Below are 16,211 nucleotides of genomic sequence, written 5' to 3' on the forward strand. Positions count from 1 at the left end.
CGTCTGGGAAAGCTGTCTCTGTGGGAGAAACTGCCCTGCGCCTGGCCTGCCAGTCATCTGACGGTCAGGCTGAATGCCCACCTTACCTGGTCTGAAAGCCGACTCGCTGCTTGTTCAATTTCAGCCCTGGCGGCGATGGACTGGCCACACCACGGAGCATAGAAGAATAGCAGCACCACCTCCGAATCCCGGCGAATGTGCTCTGCGTAGTCCAGCTGCCCCTGGAAGAGGTCAAGAACCGGAGACCTCGAGGAGAAAAAGCTGACAGGTGGCTTTGCTGGAATTATCACATCTTTTGCTCGACTAAAAAAAGAGCAAACACAAGATTGTTTAGTTTATCTTCTTCTAACAACAGCTCTGTGTAGAAAGAGAACAAAGCTTAAAAGAAAAGTCTTCTCTTAAATAAGAAAAGGGACTTCCCCAAACACTGGCCTGGAGGATAAAAGCAGTACTTTGTGCTAAGCGAAGGCAAGATTTGACTGAGAGAATGCAAGACAAGACTCAATGACATGTTAAAAACATTCTCTAACACTGTCTGCCCCGGGTGCGGGGTGGAAGGGCAGGGGAGAGCACAGGAGAAGAGTGTCTGAATAATTCGGACTCTTGCCTCCCCGACCCAAAAGACTCCATCCTTATCTCTCTGCAGCCTTGCTCTCCACAAGCCACTGATGTCCAGGGTTTCAGAGCCACCAGTGAGCTTGCTCAAAATCAAGAGGGGGGAGCACGCATGGCACCACTAGGAGGCATGGGAAATGCTCACAGCCCACTCACATTAAGTTCATTAGCTGTGGCTGGCCTGTACTTGGGACACTCAGGTAAAAGTAATAATAATGTAGATGTCTCCATTATGCATCATGATCCAAAGGTTAATAAAGATGAATAGCAAAGCAACTGCCCATTTAACTGGAAAACAGGTTTCCTAAGTATGTACTTAAGACTCACAGAAGGTCAGGGGAAGAAAGAAAATAAAACTAAACAAGTGGCCAGAGCCAAGACAACAAGGTCTGTGCCGAAGCTGCATCCCATCAGGTTAAAGGGCCCCAGTGAACACTCTTGAGCTGTCCACACATCTGGATTAAAAGAGTATAAAACCATTAGAGAAGCTTAGCTAAGAAACCAAGAGAGGAAATAAAAATGGAACCCTACGAAAATTCAATTAACCCAAAAGAGGGAATTTCCTAGATGTTCGGTGGTTGACACTCCATGCTTTCAAACTGCTGAGGGCCTGGGTTTGGTCCCTGTTGGGAAACTGAGATTCCTGAAGACCATGGGGTAGCAGGTTAGGGGGGAGGGATGGGGCAGGAAGGTGAGCAGAAAAAAGACCAAGAGAGGAAGAAAAACCAGAAAGTATAAATGGAAAACAAACAGCCAGATGGTAAACACAAACCCAACCATATCAACAATTACATTAAATATAAAAGGACTAAACCACCCAATTAAGAGGAAGAGATTGCCAGGCTGGATAATGAAGCAAAACCCAACCATATGCTGTCTAAAAGCATTTTAAACATAAAGACATAGCATGAAACCACAGGGATGGGAAAAGATAAACTACATACATAGTAAGCACAAAAAAAGCTGTAATAAATCATTAGGTGAAAGGATAAACTAATTTGTGTGTTCTTACAATTAAATGTTCCTCAGTAATATAAAAGACAACAAACCAATATATGCTATAACTGGATGAATTTCAAAATACACTGAAAGAAGTCAGACACTAAAGAATACATATAATACGAATGCATTGACATGAAATTCCGTAACAGGCAAAACTAGTCTATAATGAAATCTATCACATCAGCAGTGGTCTGGACTTGGAAGTAGAGCAAGGAAGACTGACTGCAGAGAGCGCTGAGGAAAGTTTCTGGGGACAAGGAATTAAAAGGGTAGCGGTGGCTACACTGGCCAAAAGCCATGGACCTACATATGTAAAATATGTGAATTTTACCAAATGTAAATTATAGTACAATGGCACTGATGAGAAACTTTGGCTGATGGGTCACCTCCTTGGTGAGGACTGCTCTGACGATTCTCCCAATTTTTTTTTCTTCTCTCAGGTTCCTATTATTTGCTTTCAACAGCCCTCACCATAATCTGTGACTTACTTATTTACCTGTTTATTAACTCCATAAGGGTAACAACCCTGGCTCTTTTTTTCACTGATAAATCCTCACTGGATTTGCAGCTCCCAGTACTGCAAAGGTCAGTAATGTGTGAAATGAACAAACCTACCCTACTCACCTCATTTGAATATATGTGACAGCAAATTAAATCCATACAGACATATATTATTAATCTGAATCAAAAATGTCAGAAGGTCCATTTGCTTTGCAAGGCATGATTCTAGAACTCTGTTCTAACTTTAAATGTGTTCAAATGAACTTTGAACTCTGGTCTCTCAGTATATAGCAAAGTAGCAGGATGGAGAAACAGGTAGGAACATGCCACCAGCTCTGAGATATGCAGCAGACAGACAGATACTTAGAACCAAAAAAGAAATCAGACATCTGGGTTGCTTCCACGTCCTGGTGGTGGTTTAGTCGCTAAGTCGAATCTGACTCTTGCGACTCCACAGACAGTAGCCTGCCAGGCTCCTCTGTCCATGAGATTCTCCAGGCAAGAATTCTGGAGTGGGTTGCCATTTCCTTCTCCAGGGGATCTTCCCCACCCAGAAATCAAACCCAGGTCTCCTGCACTGCAGGCAGATTCTTTACCAACTGAGCTATGAGAAGCCCTTGCATGTCCTAGATATTGTAAATAGTGCTGCAATGAACACTGGGATACATGTGTCTTTTTCAGCTATGGTCTCTCAAGGGTATATGCCCAGGAATGGGACACAGAAGCAACCTAGATGTCCACTGACAGATGAATGGGTAAAGAAGTTGTAGTGTAATACAATGGAATATTATTCAAAGCCATAAAAAGGAATGCATTTTGAGTCAGTTCCAATGAGGTGGATGAACCTAGAGCCTATAATACAGAGTGAAGTTAAGCCAGAGAGAGAAAAACAAATACTATATATTAATACATGTATATGGAATCTAGAAAGATGGTCCTGATGAACCTGTTTGCAAGACAGCAATGGAGACACAGACATAGAGAACACACTTGTGACACAGTGGGGGAAGGAGAGGGCGGGATGAATTGAGAGGGTAACACTGAAACCTGTGTCACCGTATGTAGAATAGACAGCCAGTGTGCACGCTGTGTGACGCAGAGAGCTCAACCCAGTGCTCTGTGACAGCCCAGAGGCGTGGGGCGGGGCGGGAGGTGCCAGAGGGAGGGGACGTATGTGTACCTGTGGCTGATTCATGCTAATGTACGGCAGAAAGCAACACAATACTGTGCAGCAATCATCCTTCAGTTACAAATACATAAATTAAAAAAAAAAAGAAAGAAATCATACAAACACCCAAGACCAAAGCTACTCTTAAGAGCCTTGGATCATTTAGTTTGAGGAAAAGAGTACATACCCTTCTCTACATCTAGAAGGTGTCAGCTTCCTGAATTAAGACAGTTTTAAATATATTGCTTCCCCATTTTAACCAAAAATTATTAACATCATAAAGTAATGCTGTTAAAAGTCAGAGCAAATCTCCAATTTACACACTCACACTAATATTTTAACTCTGCAATCAGGGAGCTTTGTCTAAGTAAAACATCTTCATAACCCCAAAAACTCGGTCACTTACACAATAATTCCAAAAAAAAAGTTCAATGAGCAAATGTTACTGGGCTTCAGGCACTGCTGTATAGGAAGTAAGGCTATAGGAGCAGGGACCTGTTCTCAAGGGGCTTCCTTTCTCAGGGAAGAAGACATGCAAACAAGCAAACCTGTAAACAGACATAAAACCATACAAAATGAACATGCTCGCTGGAGAAGTCAACACAGAAATGTGGCAGGGCACCTGGAAGCTCCTCCATGGGGTGGTGGTCAGGGTGGTGTCTTTTAAGCTGAGATGTGAGTGACAGGGAGGCAGTCACCCAGAGGCAAGGCCCTGAGGCAAGCTGACACATTCTCAGCAAGTCCAAAAGTCTTGGAGGTATTATTTTTCTACTCTTCAAATTTGGTGGTAAGAGTTAAATACGCAAACGGAAGGAAAATGCAGGTCTGTGACAAATCAAACAAAGGACAATCATCAGCCTAGTACTATTGATGAGCCAGCTCCTCAAGTAAACAAGCCAGACAAGCCCGTGGCCCGTCAGAAAGCAAACGTTAACCAGGGCAGAGAAACCCGTATGTGTCTGCCCCAACAGAAGCATTCATGAGTCGCCATTTAACTCCTAAATTAGCTACTGTTTTTGAGAAACTAAATGGAGATTAAAGATTTCCTGCAGCTTTGAAGCCAAAGTCTCAGGTACCAAAAAACTCAAAGAGCTGATTGCAAACAAGGAAGTCCTGTCGCAACTCCCAATTTCTATACGAGAATCATGCTCTACACCTCCTTCCAAAGAGGGTCTGAGGCAGCTTTGAGCTTACAAAACAAAATAAAGCAAAATGAATATATACACATAGAGAGATAATGGGGGACAGGGAAGCCTGGAGTGCTGCAGTCCCTGAGGTCCCAAAAAGTCAGAGATGACGGAGCGACTGAACAACAGAGATAACAGAGACAGACACCCAAAGACATACTTATAACTTTTCCCCCACAAAAACACACCCACAAAGCAGGGTAAAAGGAAAGGATGAAGTCATGGACATTCAATGCATAGAAAGGCAGCTAGGACAGAGATTAAGTGCTCAGAAATGTACAACTAATTATTAATAGTGTTTCAATCCCAAATCAACCTTTTTTCTTTTTTAAAAAATAAGCAATAAGACACTAAAGGGGGTTGTCTTATTTCAGGTCTGGAGCTATTAATAAAAAATAACTTAAAAAAAATTCTACTCTCCTTTAAGCCTCTGTCCTTATTAAAACACAAGATCTTAAAAGCAAAATAGGAAAAGAGCGGCAGAAATGTCAGAGTCAGTTGTAGAACAATAAAGCAGTATCATGACACCATTCAATCAAAGGAGATTATAAAAAATCAATTTGAGTCTATTAAAAGACCATCAAATTTGTGGCACAGAAAGAAGCTGGACAGGCAAACAGGCTGTTCACTGGCTCATTCTCCTTGCCTGAAGCAGGTGGGATCTCACTCAGCCTGCTCCATTAACTGGATTTACACTTCCTGAAATCTCAAAGGACTTTCATATCTACTAAGTCTTGTTCTCTCAGAGAAAATACTACGCTTTATTGCTATAAATGGACAAACTGATGCAAGCAAGCTGTCCACTCCTGAAGGAGAGAGAACCTCTCTTCCTCATCTGAACTCGAATACCACATTGCCATATTCTACCTTGTAAAATACTTCGTGTAATTCCCTTGTGTAGGACGTGACACAGAACACAGTTAAGAGCCTGATTTCTGACAATAAAGGATTCAAATTCCAGCTCAGCCACTTATTAGGTGGAAGTGAATTGGGGCAAGTTTTGCAACATGGCCAAAGCTCCACTCCTTCGTGTGTAAACTGCAAGAGTAAGAACATATATATATGCGTGTGTGTGTGTGTGTATCTCTCTCCAGACTTTACTAGGTGACTTAAGTGATCCACAACAGGCTCTCAGGTCACGTGTTAAATAAATAAATGCATTCATGGAATCTGTAGTTCTCAAACAGGTGACTCTGTTCCCCAGAGGACATCAGGTACGATCTGGAGACATTTCTTATTGTCACATTGTGGGGGGTGGCGGGTAAGAGCAGGTAGTAGGTAGAGGTTAGGGATACCGCTGAACACCTCAGAACGTACAAGGCAGCCCGCTACCACAAGAATTATCTGAGTCAAAATATCAACAGTACCAAGGCTGAGAAACCCAGCTGGCAGGCTGCACCTGGCACAATGGCAAATGCTCAATAAGGTTTTTTGTTTAGTTTTTTTACTATATGACTTTTTTTTCAATTAGGGATATAGTTGTTTTACAATGTTGTGTTAGTTTCTGCTACACAGCGAAGTGGATCAGCCATACATATACTTCCATGTGTGTGCACACATGCTCAGTTGCTCAGTCATGGCCAACTCTCTGCAACCCCATGGACTGCAGCCCTCCAGGCTCCTCTGTCCATAGATTTTCCAGGCAAGAATACTGGAGTGGGTTGCCATTTCCTTCTCCAGGGGATCTTCCTGATCCAGGGATCAAACCCATATCTTCTGCATCTCTTGCACTGGCAGGTGGATTCTTCACCACTGAGCCACCTGGGAAGCCCATATGTATCCACGATCCCCTCCTTTTTGGATTTCCCTTCCATTTAGGTCACCAGAGAGCATTATGTTGAGTTCTCTGTGCTGTACAACAGGTTCTCATTATTACCTATTTTATACATATTAGCGTATATATTGGAGAAGGCAATGGCACCCCACTCCAGTTCTCTTGCCTGGAAAATCCCATGGACGGAGGAGCCTGGTAGGCTGCAGTCCATGGGGTTGCTAGAAGTTGGACACAACTGAGCAACTTCACTTTCACTTTTCTCTTTCCTGCATTGGAGAAGGAAAGAGCAACCCACTCCAGTGTTCTTGCCTGGAGAATCCCAGGGATAGGGGAGCCTGGTAGGCTGCCATCCATGGGGTCGCACAGAGTCGGCACGACTGAAGCGACTTAGCAGCAGCAGCAGCGTATATATGTCAATCCCCATCTCCTAATTCATCAGCAATAATTATTATAACTTCTTCTTTCTACTAAAATCTCCAACCTTTTGACATCTCTTTGACAACAGGGGTCATATATTGTCCTAAACAGACTCCATAAAATTGTTCCAAGTTGAAATCTTCCCAGTGGCCGCTATGCCGGTCAGTGGCACCACAAACTAATAAACTGGAGTCCCAGGAGACACACTATGGACACACTAAAATACGAAAACACACTGGACACGCTAAAACATAAAGCAAAACTTGTACTGGTGTCCTTTTCCAAAGCAAGACACATTAACTGTCTTTCCCTCCCCCACCCCACCCACTAGCTCCAGCCTAGGCCTTTCTCCCAGTTTCAGGAAAACACCAGTCCACCAGTCTTGTCCAGCCCCAGGACCTTTGCACCTGCTGTTTCCTTTACCCTGGACATCCCCCCTCCCCCGGATCTCCCCAGTGCTAGCCCCTTCCCCTTCTTGGGTGATTCTCCAATGTAGCTCCCCAGGGAAGGTCTTTAAGCCCCACCCTCATTGCTTCTATTCCCTGCACAGCACTTACTGAAATCCTTTAAGATTATGTTAAGGTTACTCGTTTACTGCCTGTATACCAACCACTGGAATGGAGAACAGGAACTTCTGATATTCATCACACACCCTCGAGGAGCCGTCAGCATACAGTAAGTGCGGATAAATAATCGTTAGATCCATGAGTGCATGAATTCTCAACGTCCGGGACGCTAGTGGTCGTCTACGCCTACCCGAGGCATAGGGAAATAAAATGGGTGATAAATAAGGGTCCTACAGCATGGGCAAAAGGCACGGATGCACCCCCAAGAAATCCCAACACGTGACAAGCACATCTGAACCTGGCCCACCTTTCCTCGGTATGAAAATGGTAGGAAGAGCGCCGGGCAGCACCTCAGAGCCTCGCCTGAGGGCTCGCTGGCCGGCGAGAAGAGAAAGCGGCGGGCAGGGCCGCATGAGGCAGGCGGCAGGGTCAAGTCCACCGGCCGGGGCAAAGGCAGGCCCGACTTCCGGAGGCCGCTTCGACCCTCGACTCTGAGGCCGCCAAACCGGTCACTCGCCGCCGGCCCGGCCGAGGGGCGCCGGGCCGGGGTGGGGTGCGGGCCGTCTCACCTGCAGGTAAACTTGAGGGCGAGGAGTAGCGCGCAGCCGAGCGCCACGGCCCCGCAGAGCAGCTCGGGCCGCCGGCGCGCCATGAGAGAGGCGCCGCGCAACCCGCGGCGGAGCCGGCCCTCCGAGGACGCAGCCGGGGCCGGGCTGAGGGAGCCGGAGCCCGCGGGGCCGCCGCCGCCGCCCTCGTCCTCGGCGTCGTCGCTGCTGCTGCTGCTGCCGCCGCCGCCGCCGCGGCCTCCGCATTCCGACATTACATGCTCCCCGTCGCCGGCTTTATACCGCCGTCGCCGCCGCCAAGGGCCCGAAGGCCCGGCCCGGCCCGGCCCGTCGCTCCCCAATCCCGCAGCTCGCCGCGCCGGCTAACCCGGAACCTCCACGTCAGCCCGGCCGCCGCCGCGGCTCCCGCCCTCTCCGGGCAGAGGGCGGAGCCGGACACCACTCGGAAGCCCAACCCCCGGAGGGCCACGCCCCTCGCTCGTGGCGTCTGCGCGGCCCCATCCCTCACCAGCGCCGCCGCAGAGGCGTGTTCGTCCCACAGGCCCCGCCCCGTCCCTGGAGAGTGTGCGCACGCCACGGGTGCCACGTGCTCGCCCCGCTTACGCCCGTCCGTCCACTGAGTCTGCGCAGGCACAGCTGCTGGGTGTCCGGCTGCTCTTACGCTGGTTAAACCCAGCGCTGCCCTAAAGCATCCCCGGGCTGCGGAGAGTCACTGCCTGGTTCCGGGAGCTTAAAAGAGCTATGTTGGTGACAGCAGTCGTGTCTGGGACACATCTGTGGAATTGCAGTGGCATCAGTACTGACCTCACAGGGGTGCTTTGAAGGTTAACCTGAGGTCCTTGATGTAAACTGCTGGGCCCATAGTGAATGCTAAATAAGTCTTAGGGACTGTTCTCTCCCAGTGTCCATTTCCTGCACAGTGAAGTGCTGTGCGCCACGGTACCACGTCCCTACACCACGGCCCTGGGAAAACGGTCTGTGCATCCTGTACTCACTTTAGAGATGGGAAAACCGAAGCGGCTTGGAGAAGCCGCTTGACCGCGTCCACTAGGCATTAGATGGGAGTAGACTCGAAAACAATTTGGTTAACAAGCCGCTCCAGCGATCCTCTGCCGACTCTAAATCCTTTCTGACTCTAAATGTTAATGAAAGTGAAAGTCGCTCAGTCGTGTCCGATTCTTTGCGACCCCATGGACTATGCAGCCCTTTGAATTCTCCAGGCCAGGATACTGGAGTGGGTAACGTTTCCCTTCTCCAGGGGATCTTCCCAACCCCAGGGATCGAACCCAGGTCTCCCCGCATTGCAGGCGGATTCTTTACCAGCTGAGCAACAGGGGGAGCTCCAAATGTCCTAAATGTTAGGTCATTTCTAAATAAGTTTTTGTGATTAAAAAGGACAAGTCGGAGAAGGATGAAATGTGATTTGAGAGTGACTGGGATTGTTTACCTGGGACACGTGTACCTGGAGCTAAGAGAATGTCCGTAATTACCCAACAGCTGGGGCCAAAGATCTAGGATAGACTTCTGCTGTCAATAACTACAAACCAGGTAAACAAAACGCAGAGAGAACTAAGGCAGTATGATACCACAAAAAAACAAAAAACAGAAGATAAGAAGTCACCTATGCCACAAGCCAGCGTGCTAACCCTGGTGCAAGGTTTCCAGGGAGGTAAAGGGCTCTTACTGACTATGCCAAAGCCTTTGACTGTGTGGATCACAATAAACTGTGGACAGTTCTGAAAGAGATGGGAATACCAGACCACCTGACCTGCCTCTTGAGAAATCTGTATGCAGGTCAGGAAGCAACAGTTAGAACTGGACATGGAACAACAAACTGGTTCCAAATAGGAAAAGGAGTACGTCAAGGCTGTATATTGTCACCCTGCTTATTTAACTTCTATGCAGAGTACATCATGAGAAACGCTGGACTGGAAGAAACACAAGCTGGAATCAAGATTGCCAGGAGAAATATCAATAACCTCAGATATGCAGATGACACCACCCTTATGGCAGAAAATGAAGAGGAACTCAAAAGCCTCTTGATGAAAGTGAAAGAGGAGAGTGTAAAAGTTGGCTTAAAGCTCAACATTAAGAAAACAAAGATCATGGCATCTGGTCCCATCACTTCATGGCAAATAGATGGGGAAACTTGCTGACTTTATTTTTCTGGGCTCCAAAATCACTGCAGATAGTGATTGCAGCCATGAAATTAAGACGCTTACTCCTTGGAAGGAAAGTTATGACCAACCTAGATAGCATATTGAAAAGCAGAGACATTACTTTGCCAACAAAGGTCTGTTTAGTCAAGACTATGGTTTTTCCAGTGGTCATATATGGATGTGAGAGTTGGACTGTGAAGAAAGCTGAGCGACGAAGAATTGATGCTTTTGAACTATGGTGTTGGAGAAGACTCTTGAGAGTCCCTTGGACTGCAAGGAGATCCAACCAGTCCATTCTGAAGGAGATCAGTCCTGGGTGTTCATTGGAAGGACTGATGCTAAAGCTAAAACTCCAATACTTGGGCCACCTCATGTGAAGATTTGACTCATTGAAAAAGACCCTGATTCTGGGAGGGATTGGGGGCAGGAGGAGAAGGGGACGACAGAGGATGAGATGGCTGGATGGCATCACTGACTCGATGGACATGAGTCTGGGTGAACTCCGTGAGTTGGTGATGGACAGGGAGGCCTGGCGTGCTGTGATTCATGGGGTTGCAAAGAGTCGGACGTGACTGAGTGACTGAACTGAACTGAACTGAAAGGGCTCTAGGAATGGCCACATTCCTAAGTGGCCCAGAGCATTCAGTTTGTTCACCATGGAGGCTCAACATGTTGGTAGCTCATGTTCAAATGCCATTTTGCTCTTTGGTTTGTATATCTCATCTTTTTTTTTTTTTTTTTAATACTGTTTTTTTGGGCTGCACCAGATCTTAGTTGCAGCATGAGGGATATAGTTCCCTGACCAGGGATGGAACCTGGCCCTCCTGCATTGAAAGTGCAGAGTTTTAGCCACTGGGCCACCAGGGAAGTATCTCCTCTCACAATCCCATTTTTTTTTTTTTTTTTTTTGCTCTTTACTTCCTTCCTTTATGTTAAGTGGCTCTTTTCTAAAACACTGTTAATTCCTTTAATGATTTAAAACTAATTTTTTTCAGTTTATATTCTTAGTGGCAGCATTTAGGGATTGTGCGTTAGTTGCTCAGTCGTGTCCAACTCTCTGTGACCCCACTGACTGTAGCCCACCATGCTCATCTGTCTGTGGAATTCTCTAGGCAAGGATACTGTAGTGGGTAGCCATTCTCTTCTCCAGGGGATCTTCCTGACCTAGAAATCAAACCTGGGTCTCCCCCATTGCAGGCAGATTCTTTACCATCTGAGCCCTTCAGAGATTACAGTATACATTTTTTTCTGAATCTACTTCTGATTTACACTAACTTAATTCCAGTAAGATACGGAAACTGCTCCAATATAGCTCCATTTCCTCCTTCCGTTTTTATGCTATTATTGTTCTTTTTTAATCTACTACAAACCCAGTGTTATGTTATTGTTTTGTATAATATTGTTGGAAGAAGCTGAGAAAATTTTTAAAAATGCATTTCTAGTTTTTTAACAAGATGTTAACTTTATTTACCATTTCTAGTGCTCTTGATTTGTTTAGATCTGAGTTAACACAGTATATTGTTAACAAAAACAAATACAGTCCAAAGTCATGGGTACTCATTCACTGTAGGCCAGTAGGGCAGAATCCACCCTACTCTTTCATAAGACACCTGTCCTTTGCACAGGATCAAGTTCAAAGTGTTTTGTTGCCTCTGGGCTATTTCATAAGACCACTATATCTTATGGCTGTGCAGGGTGGTGTCTTACAAGCCAGGAGACCAAAGTATGTTTCCTTTACTCCTCTGTTTCCAGATATTGCTGCTCCGGCAATGATGGACAATGGGAAATTCATTTCCGATGACACCAGGCCATCTGGGTCAGGCTGCACTGCTCTTCAAGGTTTGTTCTTGTTGTTCAGTCATTAAATCGTGTCAGCCCTAACTAGTCCACGTCAACCAGTATCTGTTGTGCTTTCATGGTCACTTTTCATACCATGATCAAGGTGGTGGCATTTGCATAGGGGCCAGGGAGAAGATTCCATGTATTTCTTTCTTTGTGCGCATGCTCAGCCGTGTCTGACTCTTTGTGACCCCATGGACTGTAGCCCGCCAGGCTCTTCTGCCCATGGAATTTTCCAGGCAAGAATACTGGAGTGAGTTGCCATTTCCTCCTCCAGGGGATCTTCCCAATCCAGAGATCAAACCCATATATCTTTTGTCTCCATGTTGGCAGGCTGATTCTTAACCACCATGCCACCTGGGACATATATTTTCCCCAGGTATTAATCCTGTCTTACAATTGGGGAGAAATAATTACTTGTTACTTTTTTTTTTTAATTAGAGCTCTTTGTTTTTGTGTATGTGCAAATAATCATAACTTTTCCCCTGCCCAAAATTTTATAATTCTGTCTTTTAAACAGAATTTTAAAATTCTGTCTCGTTACTATTGTTTCTAAGCCAAATTTAGTTATTTTTAAAAGTGAGTTACTATGTTAACTCAGAAAGCAATGCAATCACTTGCTTCAAATATTTTATTCTACTTTGTCCCTTCATCAGCTTCCTTAAATCTGAGTCTCTGGTTTGGTATTGTGTCAGTGTTTCTTGTACAAGAAAGCCCATATTTTACATCCTGTAGTTTCAACAGATTTTTTTTTAAATTGAAGTGTAGTTGATTTACAATATTGTGTTAGTTTCAGATGTACAGCACAGTGTGTTTTGTGGATTATGTCCCATTATAAGTTACTACATGATATTAGGTAATTCCCTCGGAGAAGGCAATGGCAACCCACTCCAGTACTCTTGCCTGGAAACTCCCATGGACGGAGCAGCCCGGTAGGCTGCAGTCCATGGAGTCTTGAAGAGTCAGACAGGACTGAGCGACTTCACTTTCACTTTTCACTTTCATGCATTGGAGAAGGAAATGGCAACCCACTCCAGCGTTCTTGCCTGGAGAATCCCAAGGATGGAGGAGCCTGGTAGGCTGCTGTCTACAGGGTCACACAGAGTTGGACATGACTGAAGCAACTTAGCAGCAGACTTAGCAGGTAATTCCTTGTGCTATATACAAGGTATAGTAATTACAAGATATTCAGTAATTCCCTGTACTATGTAGAAGGTATAGTAAATCCTTGTTGCCGATCTATTTTATGTATAGTAATTTGTATCTGTTGATCCCATACTCCTAATTTGTCCCTCCGTCTCTCCTTCAGTAACCATAATTTGTTTTCTGTTTGTGAATCTGTTTGTGTTTTGTATACAGGTTCATCTGTATTATCTTTTTAGATTCTACATATAATGGATATCATATAGTATCTTTTTCTGATTTATTTCACTAAGTATAATATTCTGTGGTCCATCCAAGTTGCTACAGATTTCACTTTCGTATGGCTGAGTTAATATTCCATTGTATGTATATGTATATATGTGTGCGTGTGTATATATATACACACATATACTTATATACATATATATAACATGTATACACGTGTTGTTGTTTAGTGTCTCTAAGTCATGTCCGACTCTGTGGCTTCACGGATAGCCTTCCAGGCTCCCCTGTCCTTGGGATGTCCCAGGCAAGAATACTGGAGTGGGTTGCCATTTCCTTTTTGGGGGGAATCTTCCTGACCCAGGGATTGAACCCATGTCTCCTGCATTGCAGGCAGATTCTTTACTGCTGAGCTACCAGAGACATGTATTTATCTGTGTGTGTGTGTATATGTGTGTGTGTGTGTGTGTGTGTGTGTATGAAACATCTAATGCTTGATAATTTTTTTTTGCTTGTTAATTTTTAAAGCCTCGAAGCATTTACTTAGTAAACAGGATGTGCCTAACAAGGTACAAGTTGGCAGGTAACGCAGGAGGGAGCCCACACCCTGAGCCTACTTGTAAAGCTGGACAGTGGTGCTGTTTCTTGGAGACTTTATATCAAGATCGAAGAGTTGGCTTTCCATGAATTGGCGCTCCTTGTTCCCTTGCAGCAGGTACTGACAGAAAACCCATAGTCTCATCTCTGCAGGTCAACTAAGGAGTGTTTGAACCCGCACTAACTGCCCAGGGAACATGCTGTCCTTCGGTTTCCCGGTGGGGATCACTGGAACTCAGTCAAAGGCAAACAGCCCTCAAAGAGCAGACCCAAGAAGGGTGAGGATGATGGAGAGGGGTGAGCACTTCCAGCCCCGGCCTACTGTCCAGGCACGTCCAACCTGGGCGGGAGAACTGGGCAGAGGAAAATCTACCTGCCACCTCCTGACACCTCTTCAGGACTGATGGGACCAGCTCATTGTGGCCAACACAACTTACACATGAATGTTCCTATTCACAGGAGTCCAAAGGAGGGAACAAGCTGAATGCCCATCAGCAGAGGAATGGGTAAACAAAACGTAACAGATCTGCAAAATGAAGGATTATTCAGCACTTACAAGGAATGAAATACTGATAACATGCCCCAGTGTAGATGAACCTTGAAAACACTGTTATTGTTCAGTCACTAAGTCATGCCCTCCACAGACTGCAGCAAGCCAGGCTTCCCTGTCCCTCACTATCTCCCGGAGTTTGCTCAAACTCATGTCCATTGCGTCAGTGATACCATCCAATCATCTCATCCTCTGCTGCCCTCTTAAACATTACACTCAGTAAAAGAAGCGTCAGAAAAGGCCACATATTCTATAAGTCCACTTACATGCAATGTCCAGCACAGGCAGAAAGCAGATTAGGGACTGCCCTGTCCTTGTCTAGGACAACCCTAGACAAGACTCTGAGCTCAAGATGCAGGGAGCCTGGGTTCAATCCCTGGTCAGGGAACCTAGATCCCACATGGCACAACCTGGCACAGCCAAATAAATAACATTTTTTTTTTTAAATAAGAAGGAAAACAGATTAGTGGTCACCTACAGCTTGAAAATCAGAGGGAGCTGGTAGACTAGGGTATGGGTTTTATTTTCAAGGAGTAAAACACTTTTTCATTGTGGCAATTGTAGCACATTTGGATTCTACTAAAACCATGGATTTCTACTTTAAAATGGTAACATTTGGGGGTTTTAAAATTGTATCTCCATTTGTTAAACATTGAAACAAACAAAAAATCCACTCTGGAGGAGATAGGCAGGTCAACCTGTCCAAGGAGACACATCAATTTATTAGTTTCCAATGCTGTTAGTACTGCAGTTTTGCTCTTTTATACCTTATTTTCCTTCCCTCTCCTCACCCCAATACTACTCTCTTCATTTCTGGGATGGGGATGTGACTTCATCATGGAGTAATTAGACTGATTTCCTGATGCTGAATATTCACTGATGCTGGAAGGACTGATGCTGAAGCTTCAATATTTTGGCCACCTGATGCAAAAAGCTGACTCATTGGCAAAAACCTTGATGCTGGAAAAGAAAGTCAAAGAGAAGGGGGCAGCAGAGGGTGAGATGGTTAGAGAGCATCACCGACTCAGTTCTGGGCAAACTTTGTCAGACAGTGAAGGACAAGGGAGCCTGGAGCACTGCAGTCCATGGGGTCGCAGATTAAGATATGACTTAGTGACTGAACAACTGTAAATCCTGCTGCTGAGACCAAGGCTGTGGCCTGCAGGGTTCTTAGGTGGAAACCAGAGCAACAAACTGGACGACTTAGGCAGAAGTGGGATTTACTGCAAAGATGGTTCAGAGCACAGAGAACTGCAAGAGAGCCGAGGCACAGAAAATTTTGAGGTGGGGTGTGAAAATAAAAAAAAATTCTCCTCTTGACCAGTCAGAGGATTCCAAACTAGGTTTCAAGCCTAGATTTCCAAGGTTAAAACAACCAACTTTTTAAACTGCAGGTTGAAACAGAACAGCAGAGATATCTTTTTTTAACATCTATTCTCCCTGGAAAGAGCACAAAAGAAGTCTGGAAGGATGGAGAAGAAAAACGTCATGAAGGCCGTCAGACTAGGGAGACTTAGCAGAACGACAACGGTGCCTTTGTCTCTGTGCTGACCATATCTTCAGCGGTCTTTCAACAACCACAACGACCCTATCGAGCGCATCTCGCTCGACGGCTATCTCTGCGGAGTCCCACAGCCCACGTCCTAGCTGACCATGCGTCCCCTTGCTGAGTGTTCATCTCAATGAAACACAGAAGAGTTCCCAGAGGGGTTAGCATGTCGGTCAATAAGAGAAGCCTTTTAGCAACCCGAATCGCAGGAGAGTGAGACAGGAGGCAGTTGCTGCCGTGTCCCTCTCATTTACTTTCTGTCATTGATTGCTTAAAGAAAAGTGTTTTTAAAAAAATCTAGGGAATTCCCTGGCGATCCAATGGTTAGGATTTCACGTTTCCACTGCCAAGGGCCC

General features: G+C 45.4%; 1 protein-coding gene across 3 annotated transcripts in view; it reads right to left on the reverse strand.

Annotated features, from left to right (window-relative positions):
* Positions 1 to 8,160, reverse strand: part of TXNDC11 (thioredoxin domain containing 11) — a 60,371-nt gene extending 52,211 nt beyond the window's left edge. Inside the window, exons 1-2 of one of the 3 annotated variants that reach the window (XM_010819082.3) lie at positions 7,800 to 8,160; positions 87 to 303 (exon numbers count right to left, since the gene is read on the reverse strand). In XM_010819082.3, coding sequence (XP_010817384.1) covers positions 87 to 303; positions 7,800 to 8,050 — 468 coding nt within the window. In that variant the 5' untranslated portion in view covers positions 8,051 to 8,160. 3 annotated transcript variants of the gene reach the window in all.
* Between the last annotated feature and the right edge of the window lie 8,051 nt (positions 8,161 to 16,211).

This window comes from Bos taurus, chromosome 25, assembly GCF_002263795.3.
Source record: "Bos taurus isolate L1 Dominette 01449 registration number 42190680 breed Hereford chromosome 25, ARS-UCD2.0, whole genome shotgun sequence".
In the NCBI taxonomy this organism is placed as follows: Eukaryota; Metazoa; Chordata; class Mammalia; order Artiodactyla; family Bovidae; genus Bos; species Bos taurus.